Consider the following 13,963-nt stretch of genomic DNA (forward strand, 5'->3'; position numbering starts at 1 on the left):
TATCTTAATTGCATTTTTCGATATAGGTAGGCTATTAGTAAAGTTGATTGGATGAATGTAAAGTCACGTTTAACTACTTAATCATCAGTCAAACTCTTCTAAGGGTTCACTCAGTGACCAAATTTCTGAACATAAACTTAATTTGTGGTAGAGCGGTGGCATCACCAAGTCGAATGTATAACGTATTGTAGCCCACTGCAGTGTTGCATAACACCGTCACTGCATCAGGCGAATGCTTTGCAGATGATTAACAGCGTGTTCGTGAAGGCATTATCTGCACTTTATGAAGTCTATATGTACTTACTCATCAGAAAATGAACATAAGGCCAGTGTACAGTTTCCTTCCAATTTGTTTCCTCAGTACGTGACAGGAACTCAATTTGGCTAACTGACTGCACATAATTAAGGCTATATTTTTATAATCTAAGGAAAACAACTCAATGGTGTCTCATTGAGATCTAATCCCAAAGCTTGACAAATTACATGGAAAATGTCATTACTTCTGGATGGCACGTTTAATAACGTGGAAAAATGAGTTTTAAAAACCAAACTCGCTCACCAATAAGTTTGACAGGAGTAAGTGGGTTCAGAATAAGGAATCTTTCGTCAAATAATTTTATTATCTGCCATAAAATTAATGAGGGGGGGGGGGTCGTCTGAAATTGTGTGCAATTTTCTGTGTTCATCAGGAAGCTCGCATGCGCCACCTGGCGGTGATAATCGGAATAAATGCCGGGCTCGTTGCACAACCTTCCCTCTCCTGTCAGTAACGGATGTCCGAAGCTTCTGAGCTTCGCTGGCTTGTAGGTGAGAGGGTGGGTCAAAGTGGGTCATACTTTCTTTAGTGACCACAATACCTGATGATGCTATCAATGCTATTCAGCACTGCCTCATAGTAAGAGAGTGAACACTGGATTGAGCCACTGGATCATGAACATGTAAAATGCATGGAGTCAAGTGAACTGGTGGTGTGCCGTTTTCCTTTTCTTTTTTTTTGTGGCTGTTGTTTTATTTCATGAGCAAACCAGCAGGTGGCAGTGTTGCTCTCCAGTCCTATGTAAAAGGTAAATGGTCTGCATTTATATAGCGCTTTTATCCAAAGCGCTTTACAATTGATGCCTCTCATTCGCCAGAGCAGTTAGGGGTTAGGTGTCTTGCTCAAGGACACTTTGCCACGCCCAGGGCGGGCTTTGAACCGGCAACCCTCTGACTGCCAGACAATCGGTCTTACCTCCTGACCTATGTCGCCCCCATATGTGGACGTTAACCATCGTTCTGAAGGTATAGTATATGAAGAACATGGTACATCTAATAAAGATGCATTTGTGCATTCGTGGGGGGGGGGGGGGTTGGGGGGGGGTTGGGGGGTTGGGGGTTGACCCAGCACCAATCCCCTATTCTTTGAAGGACCCCATCATTATCATTCTGAAGTTAATAACAAACTTAATCAGCCAGATAGGCCTCAGTCCTGCCCTCCCCATGTCCGCTCACTTTTTATTTATTTGTTTATTTAAAAATGTCCCCAACCACACAGCTCTGTGTGAAAATACCATACCAAACACGTCATCCTGCTAAAAAAAAAATAATAATAATAAGGTGCACTATTCACACTTACTATGGTTTGTGTTCTATGGGGGTTTCAGAATGAGCACATAGCAACACAGGAGTAAACATTTTGGGGGGGGGGAGTGAATCAAAAAAAGAAGAAAGAACTTAAATGCATCTATTTGTTCAATTTTTAAGATTTGCTAAATATTTTTACCCTTCTCCAAATTTGTCCTTAATATTTCTATATATTTCTAGCGTTCTCCAAATGTATCCTGAGAAGAACACTGATGTTCTCCACTACTTCATGCCATTCCATGTTTGTGAAATGGGTGTAATGTAATAATATAATATTAATACATCATAATGTATTAAAATAATGTTCTTTAGGTTTATTTTGTGGACTATGAGCGGTGTAACCGGTGAGTGAGGGGGCAATAGCTTGCACCATCGTTGTGGCAGGATATGTGTGGTGCTGCTCTCCAATGCATTTCACACCTCATGTTTGAATGTGGCCTGCCATTTTAGACTATGATTCACTTTATTTCCTTTTGTTGTTTACGCATAAATGTTTTTTTTTTCTTTATACTTCATTATTTCTTCTCGCCATAGGAGGTCCGGGTTCTATTCAATGGAACATTCCACACTGGTGGAGCTAAATGCACTTTGTGGCGATGATGAATGTTGTGTTGGAGATGAAATCACCCTCATGGCCCCATGAAGTTAAAAATCAAAACTTTTAAGCAGCAACTATGAACCTAAAAAGAAATACAATTACAAATACAATAAGGAAATACAATAACTGAAGGAAGGGTACTGCACATTTTAATAAATTATACTTTGCTTTTGAAATCAAATGATGACAAGCAGGCTCTTTCTAACTGGACTTGAGTTTTTTTGTTTGCTTTACTGAGTGACAAAAGGAAGCGACTATCCCACAGTTGGTGGCTACGGTTAGCTTCCTTCTGTGACGTATAAATATATATATATATATCTCTTACAGGGTGAAATGATATTACTGCACCCACCTCCTTGCTGAGAGGAAGCGTGATATGGAGTTCCACTCTGCTTTGCTCATAAGCAGTAATCCCTGACGCCATCAGACACAACCTTCAATATTGAACAATGATTCATCATTTTACCATTGGTTGCTGGATTCTGTTGTTTCTTACACCAGGATATACTCCTGTTTTTGCAAAAGGTAAGTTAACATCTGACAATCGAAAGGGTTACATAGCAGGGCTGTTTCAGAGTAATGGTCATCTCTTGTGAAAAGCTTTCGGGTGTAGAAGGGCATAATATTTCCATCTGATTTCAAGAATTGGTTGGTGCGTATTTGGCTGAATTATTTGTGAATGCGTGGAAACTATTTTAATGTTTGTTCTGCTGGATGAAGTCATCCAAGTACCGCGTGGATTGGATGCCACGTTACATTGCAGATCAGAGACAAGTTTTCTTCCGAAGTGGAGATGGGTCACCAAGCCATCAAGTAACATCAAGACATTAGTGGTCAACAACACTGCATATCTGCTGGTGGAAAACGTCCAGGAGATGAATGAAGGCCGTTACTACTGTATCAATGGAACAGGGGAAACTGCAGTGAAACTGGAAATACAGCTGAGTAAATACAGTATTGAATCACATATTACAGATTGAAATATTACCATATTGAATTAAATATTACAAATTACATATACTGAGCTGAAAACTAGTTAAATAATCATTTCAATTTTATAAATTATATAAGCGGAAACATATGCAACTTTGTTTGAATATAATTTTGACTGCAATTATATGCACATACATACTTTACTTACATACATACATATCAAGCAAATGTATTATTTTTTCCCAGGTGTAAAGGATAGCCCGTGGATTCCTGTATACAGAATCAGCAGGACCGGCTCGTTGCATCTCTCTTGTGATGCTCTAACAGCAGCAACGTTTCAGGGCTTTTGGAGCTGGAGACAGACTGGGTCTGAAGGAGACTGCAAACGGTCTGGTTCAGGACAGACTGGGTCTAAAGGAGACTGCAAACGGTCTGGCTCAGGACAGACTGGGTCTAAAGGAGACTGCAAACGGTCTGGCTCAGACCTGGAGCACTTTGGAAATCGATCTGAAGTAAAGAGTGGGTCCGACAACAAATTTTCACTGAGCATCTCCCCTCTGCTCTGGAATGACTCTGGACAATACCGATGCGCTCTTTGTGATGGCAACAAACATGTCAAACAATGCACTTATGAAATAATTACAGTGAAAGGTAATGTCAGCCATTATACATTCCCCACTATTACGCTTATTTAAGAACTGCAAAAATGCTTTTTACAAAAATAAATTTAATCTTCCAGCAAATCCTCTGCAGCAGACCTACTCAGCCCTGAGCTCTCATGTTTGGCTACATTTCAATAAGAAACGGAGACAGAAAATGTGTTTACTCTTTAAAAACGGAATGTAATTTTTGTGGAATTTAAATGGTATTAGCATGCCAAACTGCGTTTGGACCAGGGCTGCCCAACCCTGTTCCTGGAGATCTACCGTCCTATAGGTTTTCATTTCGAACTTAATTTGCCACACTAGACTCTACTAATTGGCAGCTCTATGAGATGATCTCTAGCCGTTGAATGAGGTGTGCTTTGTTAGGGTTGGAGTGAAGAGGTACAGGCCAGTAGATCTCCAAACCTACAGGATGGTAGAGCAGGGTTGGGCAGCCGTGGTTCAGACTATTGCACTGGTACTAGTATTAGCACATGTAAAAATGTATGGGACTTGATGCATGTATCTGATGCACATGACTATGGAGAGTGTAATATACTCCATAATTGATGTTTTCTCATCCACATGCAACCCATACTATCTATGGTATGTGACCATTTACAATGTAGTATGAATTAGGAAGAATTTTTTCACACAAAGAGTAGTCAATGTGTGGAATAACCAGCAAGGTCATGTAGTAGAGGCAGAAACTCTGGGGATTTTCAAGACCAAGCTTGATACAGTGTTAGACACTGTCCAGTCTGTGGGTAATCAGAGCACTAATTTAGTCCGGCAAATGGCAAGCATTGTTGGGCGGAATGGTCTGTTCTTGTCGTTATGTTGCGTTGTGTTGTGTTAGGCTGTGTTGTGTAGTGTTGTATTAGGTTGTGTTGTGTTGTGTTGTGTTGTGTTGTGTTGTGTTAGGTTGTGTTGTGTAGTGTAGTGTAGTGTAGTGTTGTGTTATGCTACATTATGTTATGTTATGTTATGTTATGTTAAGTCACAGCATTGTGTGTGTCTGCCCCTGCAGTGTACTCCGAGCCCGTGGAGCTGAATGAGGGAGAGAATGGCTCCCTGGTCTGTGGCGTTTCACATGTGACGGAGTCCACCAGACTGCTGTGGATCAACACGCAGAGTCAACAGATGTTCTCCAACCCCGAGGCACGGGCGCACGCGGGCGAGTTCCGGCTCGTGGTGAGGAACGTCACGCTGGCGCAGAACGCTTGGGAGTGCGCCGTGTTCCACCGGGGCCGGCTCCGAGCGCTGGTCCCGTTCACGCTGACTGTGAAGAGCCGAGCCACACAGCCCCCAAAGCCCCCTGCTGGAGGTGACAGACCGGGCCAGGACCCTTCTGAAGCATCTAGACGAAATCACTCCGGTAAAAAAGTGTGCGTGCGTGCGTGCGTGCGTCTGCGTCGGCGTCAGCGTGTGTGTGTGCGCGTACATGTACGTATGTATGTGCGTATTATGTATGGAGGCCTGCACGCATATGTGTATGCATGCATGTGTGTACATATGTATTTATTGTATGTATGCGTGCATGTATTCATGTCAGCATGTAAGCATGTACGCATGTTTGTAAGTACATATTGTGGATAAATCCAAAATACCGGTCTGTGTAAATAATCTTTGTATTTCTGAAGAGACAAACATAATGTTTGTAGCAGAAGGTGTCCCAGGTACCAGATGTCTGAGCGCTCCAGTGCTCTCTTTCTTCTTAGTGATGTTTCAAACAGTTGATTTTGGTTAGCCTAAGATATGTCTCTGTTCTTTTTTCTTCTTCTTATTTCTCAGCCTCATAATGGCTTCCTATGTACAAAAATACTCTTAAATAAAAGATCAGAATGTGCACTTCAACCATGTGAACTGATTACAAATCTAAAATCGGAGTATGCAGTGTGTGTCTGTGTATGTGTGTGTGTGCGTATGCACGTGTGTGTGTGTGTGTGTTTCTGTACAGCTATCTATCCCTGTTTGTTACTCATTAATAGTTGTTTATTTATTTATTTTTCATAGGAAACCGTACAATTTATCTGTCACTAGTCTGCCTCTGTGGTCTTCTTCTCATAAGCCTGGGAACAGCCTTCATAGTCTACTGCTGTCAGAGACATCAAGGTAAGGAAAACAAAGCACTATATAAATATGTTTTTTAATTTTTCATGTTCATTATGAAATGCAATCATCATTTATTTACTTTATGATGCTTTTATCTCATTTTAGTCAGCATAAAATATCATTGGTTAAAATAACAGTAATGTTGAAAACGTTTTTTACAAGTTAGGCATTTTTAACTTATAATGAAGTAAAACATCAAAATATGGAATTTTCTGCCACATGTTACTCTGAGGTTGTGCACATTCTGCAGGTCCCTGGCTATGTTTTTTTTTTGTTTTGTTTTTTAACTCTTAATTATATATTTTTTTTATTTTACAACTCATTTCGTTTTTTTTTTTTTTTTTTACAACATGTGAAACAGGCCATAACACATACAACTCCCAACGAATGACAAAACATAAAAAGATAAAAGAGAAACATATTGAGAATGTCATAACAAAATACTGCACTCAATTTGTGCGTTAAATGTACTTGTCCATCTACCCACAAACCCACCCACCCCTAAGTGCATTGCAGACAGACAAAAAGATCAGTCAGACAAACAGGACAAAGCCTAGCAGCAACAGACAAATGCAATACAGGAAAATCAGTAAGGAATAACACATCATAAAAATTGGTGAATTGCAGTCGTGCTCTATATGCTCAGGGAAAAGTCAACAGCAATAAATAAATTAATTAATTAATAAATAAAAGTGTGTGTAGGTGCGTCCATGTGTGTGAGTGTGTATGCATGTCAGTGTCTCTGTGAGTGTGTGTGTGTGTGTGAGTGTGTATGTATGTCAGCGTCTCTGTGTGTGTAGGTGTGTGTGTATGTGTGTGTAGGTGTGTATGTATGTCAGTGTCTCTGTGTGTATAGGTGTGTATGTGTGTGCGAGTGTGTATGTGTGTCAGCGTCTGTGTGTGTGTAGGTGTGTGTGTATGTCAGTGTCTCTGTGTGTGTAGGTGTGTATGTGTGTATGTATGTCAGCGTCTCTGTGTGTGAGTGTGTATGTATGTCACCGTCTGTGTGTGTGTAGGTGTGTATGTGTGTGTAGGTGTGTATGTATGTCAGTGTCTCTGTGTGTATAGGTGTGTATGTGTGTGTAGGTGTGTATGTATGTCAGTGTCTCTGTGTGTGTAGGTGTGTATGTGTGTGTATGTGTGTATGTATGTCAGTGTCTCTGTGTGTGTAGGTGTGTATGTGCGTGCTTGTGGTGTTAGTTCAACGGATTTTTAAAATCATATATTCGATTTTCTAGAGGGGCAGTAAGACTTGCCAGTGCAATGTCGTCTAGTAATAGTAAAGTCCACTGTGCAGCAAGTTGAAACATTGTTCATTGGATTCTTGGTATTTTACCTCTTATTTGTTTCACTCAGTGATATGCACAGAAGCGTTGTGGTTTCAGCCAGAAAATTTATTTTAATTGTGTTTTGTGTTTTCTGTCTGTTTCTCTGTACACCCAATCCAACCGCCCCCTCCCACACCCCTCCCCACCCAACCCTCCGCCAAAGGTGATGCACAGACCCCAGATGACGAGGGTGCTCTCAATTATGCTGCAGTGCATTTTAAAAGGAAAAAAGGTAGTATTATCCTGCACGAATCGTCCATTGTGTTTCTGCATCAGATCGTTAAAGACGCTTAAGGCATGCGCCCTAATACTCTAGCTTAATCTTCTGCCTAGTTTGGCTTTGCAGATGTTAGACCAGGATAGTGTTCATTGTTCTCAGCTAGAAATAGCTGTACAAAATAAGTAATTGTACCTTACTGAACCCGTGTTCAGCAGTTGTCTACGATCATGAAAATGCACTTCTTGTACGTCGCTTTGGATAAAAGCGTCTGCCAAATGAATGTAATGTAATGTAATGTAATGTAATGCGTCTCCCCGCTCGCGCATTAGCCTGACCGCGCTAACCACACTGCGCGCCATGAAAACGTTCACATGTATTTTTACATCCTCCCTTTTGCTTCTCCATCCTCTGACTTCTGCTTTCTTTCAACAGCAGCTGACTCCAGTACATCAGCCGCACTTGCTGTAAGCATTTATTTAATTTATTTATTTATTGTTCGTTTATTTAAAACAAAAGCACATATTTTCCTGAAAAACTTTTCATGCTCTTGAAAAATATGCAATGCAATATCTACAGGTGCAAGCCTTTTAAAATGTTCTCTCATTTAGCCTGACAATCTGACTCCTGAAGAGGACTCGGTGATATATGCAGATGTGGTCCTGGCAACCGGAATTAGAAGATGATTCATTCATTTTAATTTTACTGCAGACGTAATTCGTTCAAGTCTTTTTTAGGTTCTGACAAAACATACATCTGCATATGAGAAGTCTTTGGGGGATTTCCTTTACGGATTCATGGAAAGAAAATGTAGTTGTGGGAAATGCAAACTTCTGCTAATGTTAAAAGTTGAAATGGGGAAGTGGTTATATATTTTGTTTTAGCTACTGTGAAGGAATGAAATAAAAAGGAATTAAAATTCACTTTGGAGTAGCACCAGTAATACTAGTTTTTCAGTGAAGGATACAAATGGTTAATTTTCGCTTGCTGAATGCAGGACATGCATTGCTGATGCTCTTTTTATAATGGGTCATTTAATTGCTTAATTACTATTCTTTGAAAGTCTTTTTCATCTAATGTCTATTTAATATTTTTTTGTTAATAAAGAAATCAAAATGCACATATGTTTTGTGAATTCTTCATGCATTCCTCAAAACCTTTAAAAAAAATAAAAATACAATTAAGCTGATTTTGAATGTCACGCACGGAGTGTTAAGTTCTTTGGGAAAGAACAGAAAATGTGGTATTACCACTGGTGCAAGTGGCATAATGGCACCCCCTCGTGTCATTATAAGAAATTACTTCTATGACTATAAAAATCTGGAATTTTGAGCGGAAACATGAAGAGATTTCAAAGGTAAAGGGATGTACACAAGTAAACTGAAGCAAACACTTTTTATGGCATGTGCTGTGTAATTTATTATAAATATATGGCCACATGCAAGATTAATGGCAAATGCCATCATTTTTGTAAAATTACACTTAAATCATTTGTTAATCATACCCCACTGTGTGTGTGCGTGTGAGGTTGTGTGTGTGCCCATGTGTGCATGTGTGTGTGTGCACGTGCGTGCCAATAGCAAGCCAATAGCACTAACCCATAAAATTTGCGTTTTAACGGTACTTGGTCAGTCGAACGATAAAAATGAAATCATTCTATTACGGTCAAAGGCACCGGAAATATTTGTTGCACCTTCAATAAACGCCAGAAGTCCCACTATAGGATTGATCATAGCACATCGTTCAGCTAGCGACTATACTTAAGCCAGTGGTGAGCCTGTACCAGCTCGCTTGGAAGCATATAAATCTATTTTATGTTTTTGAACTTCTGCATAATTTGGTTCATGCAGGCTAAATAAAATTTCCATTGCATCTACAGTATACCTTTACTGCACCTCTTTTTTCACTTTCTGCATAATATGACATTGTTTAAGTGGTAAAACATATACTCACATTGTTGTTTCTTGGCTTTTAAAAGTAATCTTGTTTCTATAGTAGTATACAGTAAATCATTTAGTTTGGGAAGTGGGCAGTGGCAATGATTGGGGGGCTCGGGGTGGGGGTAGGAGGAGGTTCTACTGAAAAAGAATAGAATAGAATTTTTAAAAACGGAAGAAATGAACGTGCACTAGTCCATTTTTTGGTACTATGAACTTATTTCAAAATTCTAAATCTTGAACTATGAACGTGAACTAGTTTATTTTAATCTGTGCGATCTGAACTCTGAGCTTGCTCTTGTGAACTGTGAACTTGCACAACACTGTAGTGTGAAGCATGCGTCTCCCAGCTCGCGCATTAGCCTGACCGCGCTAACCACACTGCCCGCGGCGTGAAAACGTTCACATGTATTTTTACGTCCTCCATTTTGCTTTTCCATCCTCTGACTTCTGCTTTCTTTCAGAGGCAGCTCACTCCAGTACATCAGCCGCACTTGCTGTAGGCATTTATTTAATTCATTCATTTATTTATTTATTTATTGTTCGCTTATTTACATTACATTAGCTACATTACAGGCATTTGGCAGACGCTCTTGTCCAGAGCGATGTACAACAAAGTTTATAACCACAACCAGGAACAAGTGTGTTGAAAATCCTAGAGGGAAGTGCAGTTCCAAGTGCAGGGAATGACTGCGTAGTTTAACTTGGACCCTGTAGGTTAGTCTGATCAACACAAACAAAAGCAGCAACAAAGCAGTCTATGCAAATAATACAAGCAATAATTGAGTAGGCATGAGTGCAATAACTAAGTCAACTAAGATACACAGCTTACCTAGCTACAACCTTAAGCTAACATAGTCAATTAGGGACTACAGGGAGGTAGGGAGGGATGGGGAGAGATGCAGCCTGAAGAGGTGAGTCTTCAGTCATCGCTTGAAGGTGGTCAGGGTCTCAGCTGTTCTGACCTCCACGGGAAGGAGACGACAGGAACAGACAGGAGACGTGACCGGGAAACGCAAGTGTGAAGAGGGGGGAGGTGCCAGGCGTCCTGAGGTAGCGGAACGGAGGGGTCTGGCTGGCATGTAGGGTTTGAAGATCTTGTGGAGGTATGCTGGGGCTGATCCCTTGACTGCCTGGTATGCTAGGACCAATGTTTTGAATTTGATGCAAGCCATAACGGGCAGCCAGTGGAGGGTAGTGAGCAGGGGGGTGACGTGGGAGTGTCTGGGGAGGTTGAAGACCAGACGAGCTGCAGCATTCTGGATGAGTTGCAAGGGTCTGATGGCAGATGCCGTTAGGCCAGCCAGAAAAGAGTTGCAGTAGTCCAGGCGGGATAGTACCATTGCTTGGATCAGGAGCTGGGTTGAGTAGGTGGGGAGAAAGGGGCGGATTCTCTGGATGTTGTACAGGAAAAATCTGCACGCCCGGCTTACCGCTGCAATGTTCTTGGAGAGGGACAGCCTGTTGTCCATCACCACTCCGAGATTCTTGGCACAGGGTGATGACGTCACTAAGGTGTCCCCTAGGGAAATGGAAAAATCAAGGAGGGGAGAGGTTAGAGCAGGAATGAAGATTATCTCCGTCTTACCCGGGTTGAGCTTCAGGTGGTGATTGTCCATCTAGCAAGCGGAGATGCAGGCAGGGACTTGTGTGTCCAATGGGGAGAAGGGGAGAAAGAGTCGCGTGTCGTCAGCATAGCAGTGATAAGACAAGCCATGGGCAGAGATTACAGGGCCAAGGGATCTGGTGTATAAGGAGAAGAGGACCGAGGACTGAGACCTGGGGAACTCCTGTGGCAAGGGGCCGGGCGGGGCGATACTGTACCAGCCCAGGCAACCTGGAAGGAGCGGCCGGAGAGGTAGGACTCAATCCAGTCAAGGGCTGTGCCGCAGATCCCTGTTGCTGCCAGGGAGGTCAGGACGATGGAGTGCTCAACAGTAGGGTTGGGCCAATGTAAAAATTTTCAAACCGGTTTGATATTAAGCCAAATACCGGATCGGCCCGGTAATACCGAATTTTACCACTAGGCGCACGTGACTCAGCCGCACCCGAGTGGAACATAATGAGAGCACATGAATGAGAGTGTAGCGGCTTTACCGTTGTCAAGCAAAACTCCGATTGGTAGTTCTATTTCCACCGTTGTTAAGCAATAACCTCTGGTCGTTAATTCTATGAAAACAATGATTCTATCAAGAAAAAATAGTTCCTTCTCGTTTTTTACCATACAATTAGCATACATTTTGATCATTTTTGTAATTACATTATTTAAGAAAACTGCATGAAACCTCAATCAAATTCATCTCCCTAGCTCTGTCTCGCTTTTTAAAAGGTAGCGGTCACGCATTGTAGACAAAGCGTTTTTCCAAGACCCTCTGAAACGGGATTTGAATGCCAGCTAGCTTAGTTTCGCTGTCACTTGTCACCTAGCCAATATTAAAATTCTTGGTCTTAGGTCGGAATGGTCTCATGGCATGCTTGTTATCCCGGCTAGCTACCTAGCTAACTATTGAATTGTATTCAAAACAGCGGTTACTATAAACGCAATCGTTCACAAACATACGGATGAAAATGCGTCCGTAGCCATGAGTTAAATGCGGAACACATATTCTACTGTCCAAATAAGGGACGATTCCGATTTGTAAAGCTAGCAACAGTAACTAGAAATGTGATTCAACGTTGCCATCAATAGTGAAATTGGACATTGAAAAGGGGAGGGGATGTAACAACAATTCAAAAGCGAAAGAATAGGGTTGCTGTTTAAACTGCTTTAGAATGCTGGATTTTGTAGCACATTGATTTTAGAACTGTTAAGAGGCCGAGGTGTCCCTTTACTGAGAAATAATGCCCACCCTTGGACCAATCAGAATCGAGTATTCAGCCAAGCCGTTGTACAATTAAATTTGATCTCCTTGTTGCCGACCTCGGCACTAAATTGCGCACGGCCTGCCAATCTTTTTTTTTTTTTGCACTCAAGACATTAGTGGCTCCGTTTATAAACAAACATAATATTATGTTAATCACGTTGTCATATTGCTTATTACTAATGTAATACAAGTTGGATTTAGCGCCGTCGGCACAGGTTGCTGATGTAGGCTACTTTCTAATTTGCCAGAACGTCTCATAAAGACGTTGGTTCAGTCGGTTCGCATAAAATCAAACCGGTTTAAGCTTGTACACCGGACCGAACCAGCAAAACCGGAAACCGACCCAACCCTACTCAACCGTGTCAAAAGCAGCTGAGAGATCTAGCAGAATCAGGACAGAGGAGAGGGAGGCTGCTCGTGCGGCATGGAGTGACTCACTGACCGAGAGGAGTGCAGTCTCAGTCGAGTGGCCAGGCCTGAAGCCAGACTGGTGGGGGTCGAGTAGGTTATTCTGAGAGTAAAAAGCAGAGAGTTGGTTAGATGCAGCTCGTTCAAGCGTTTTGGATAGAAAAGGAAGGAGAGATACCGGGCGGTAGTTCTGGATGACGGAGGGGTGTAGTGTGTGCTCCTTGAGCAGCGGGGTGATGTGGTCCCTTTTGAAGGAAGAGAGGAAACATCCAGAAGACAGAGAGGAGTTCACGAGGGAGGTGACAACAAAACAAAACAAAAACCTGAAAAACTTTTCAAGCTCTTGAAAAATATGCAATGCAATATCTACAGCTGCAAGCCTTTTAAAATGTTCTCTCATTTATCCTGACAATCTGACTCCTGAAGAGGACTCGTGATATATGCTGATGTGGCCCTGGCAACCGGAATTAGAAGATAATTAATTTGTTTTAATTTTACTGCAGATGTCCTTCGTTCAAGCAATAGCATTTTATTTTTTAGGTTCAGACAAGTCTTTCAGGGGATTTCCTTTACAGATTTCTGGGAAGAAAATGTAGTTGTTGGAATTGCAATCATCTGCTATTGTTAAAATTTGAAATGGGGAAGTGGCTATGTTTAGCTTTAGCGTCTGTGAAAAAAATGAAATAAAAATGAACTCAAATTCACTTTGGAGTAGCACCAGTAATAATAGTTTTTCATTGAAAGACACAAATGGTTATTTTTCGCTAGCTCAATATAGGACATGCATTGCTGATTCTCTTTTTACAATGGGTTATTTAATTACTTAATTACTATTCTTCTGAGGTCTTTTTCATTACATGTCTACTAAATTATTTTTTGTTAACAAATCAAAATGCACATATGTTTTGTGAATTCTTTATGCATTCATCAAAACCTTTTTTTTTTAAACAATGAAATTTATCTTGAATGTCATGCACAGAGTGTGTTAAGTTCTTTGGGAAAGAATAGAAAATGTGGTATTGCCGCTAGTGCAAGTGGGATAATGGCGCCCCCTTGTGTCATTATAAGAAATTGCTTTTATGATAATAAAAATCAGGGATTTTGAGAGGAAACATGCAGAGATTTAGAAGATGTACACTAGTAAACTGAAGCAAACACTTTTTATGCCATGTGCTGTATAATTTATTCTAAATATATGGCTACATGCAAGATTAGCATTAACATTAAGGTTCTGCAAGATTCCTAACTTTGCAGTGAAATACTGAAAAATAAACAAACTGTTTCAATGAGCAAACG

The 13,963-nt window shown here is 41.1% G+C and overlaps 1 protein-coding gene and 1 long non-coding RNA gene across 6 annotated transcripts in view; one reads left to right on the top strand and one right to left on the bottom strand.

Annotated features, from left to right (window-relative positions):
• The window catches only part of LOC135262648 (uncharacterized), a 35,635-nt gene extending 27,057 nt beyond the window's left edge, over positions 1-8,578 (top strand). For 3 of the 5 annotated variants that reach the window (XM_064349721.1, XM_064349720.1, XM_064349719.1), the window contains exons 6-8: positions 7,405-7,476; positions 7,894-7,925; positions 8,070-8,578. In XM_064349721.1, the coding sequence (XP_064205791.1) occupies positions 7,405-7,476; positions 7,894-7,925; positions 8,070-8,144 (179 nt within the window). In that variant the 3' untranslated portion in view covers positions 8,145-8,578. Of the gene's footprint in view, positions 1-5,471; positions 5,914-7,253; positions 7,477-7,893; positions 7,926-8,069 lie in introns of those variants that run through there. The other 2 variants (XR_010332255.1, XR_010332254.1) reach the window with 2 other exon arrangements.
• On the bottom strand, positions 2,354-9,851 carry LOC135262655 (uncharacterized). The gene is made up of 2 exons (XR_010332259.1): positions 9,412-9,851; positions 2,354-5,146 (listed from the first exon to the last, which is right to left on the bottom strand). It is a non-coding gene; the product is annotated as an uncharacterized LOC135262655 (long non-coding RNA).
• Between the last annotated feature and the right edge of the window lie 4,112 nt (positions 9,852-13,963).

The sequence above is a fragment of the Anguilla rostrata genome, chromosome 9 (assembly GCF_018555375.3).
Source record: "Anguilla rostrata isolate EN2019 chromosome 9, ASM1855537v3, whole genome shotgun sequence".
In the NCBI taxonomy this organism is placed as follows: Eukaryota; Metazoa; Chordata; class Actinopteri; order Anguilliformes; family Anguillidae; genus Anguilla; species Anguilla rostrata.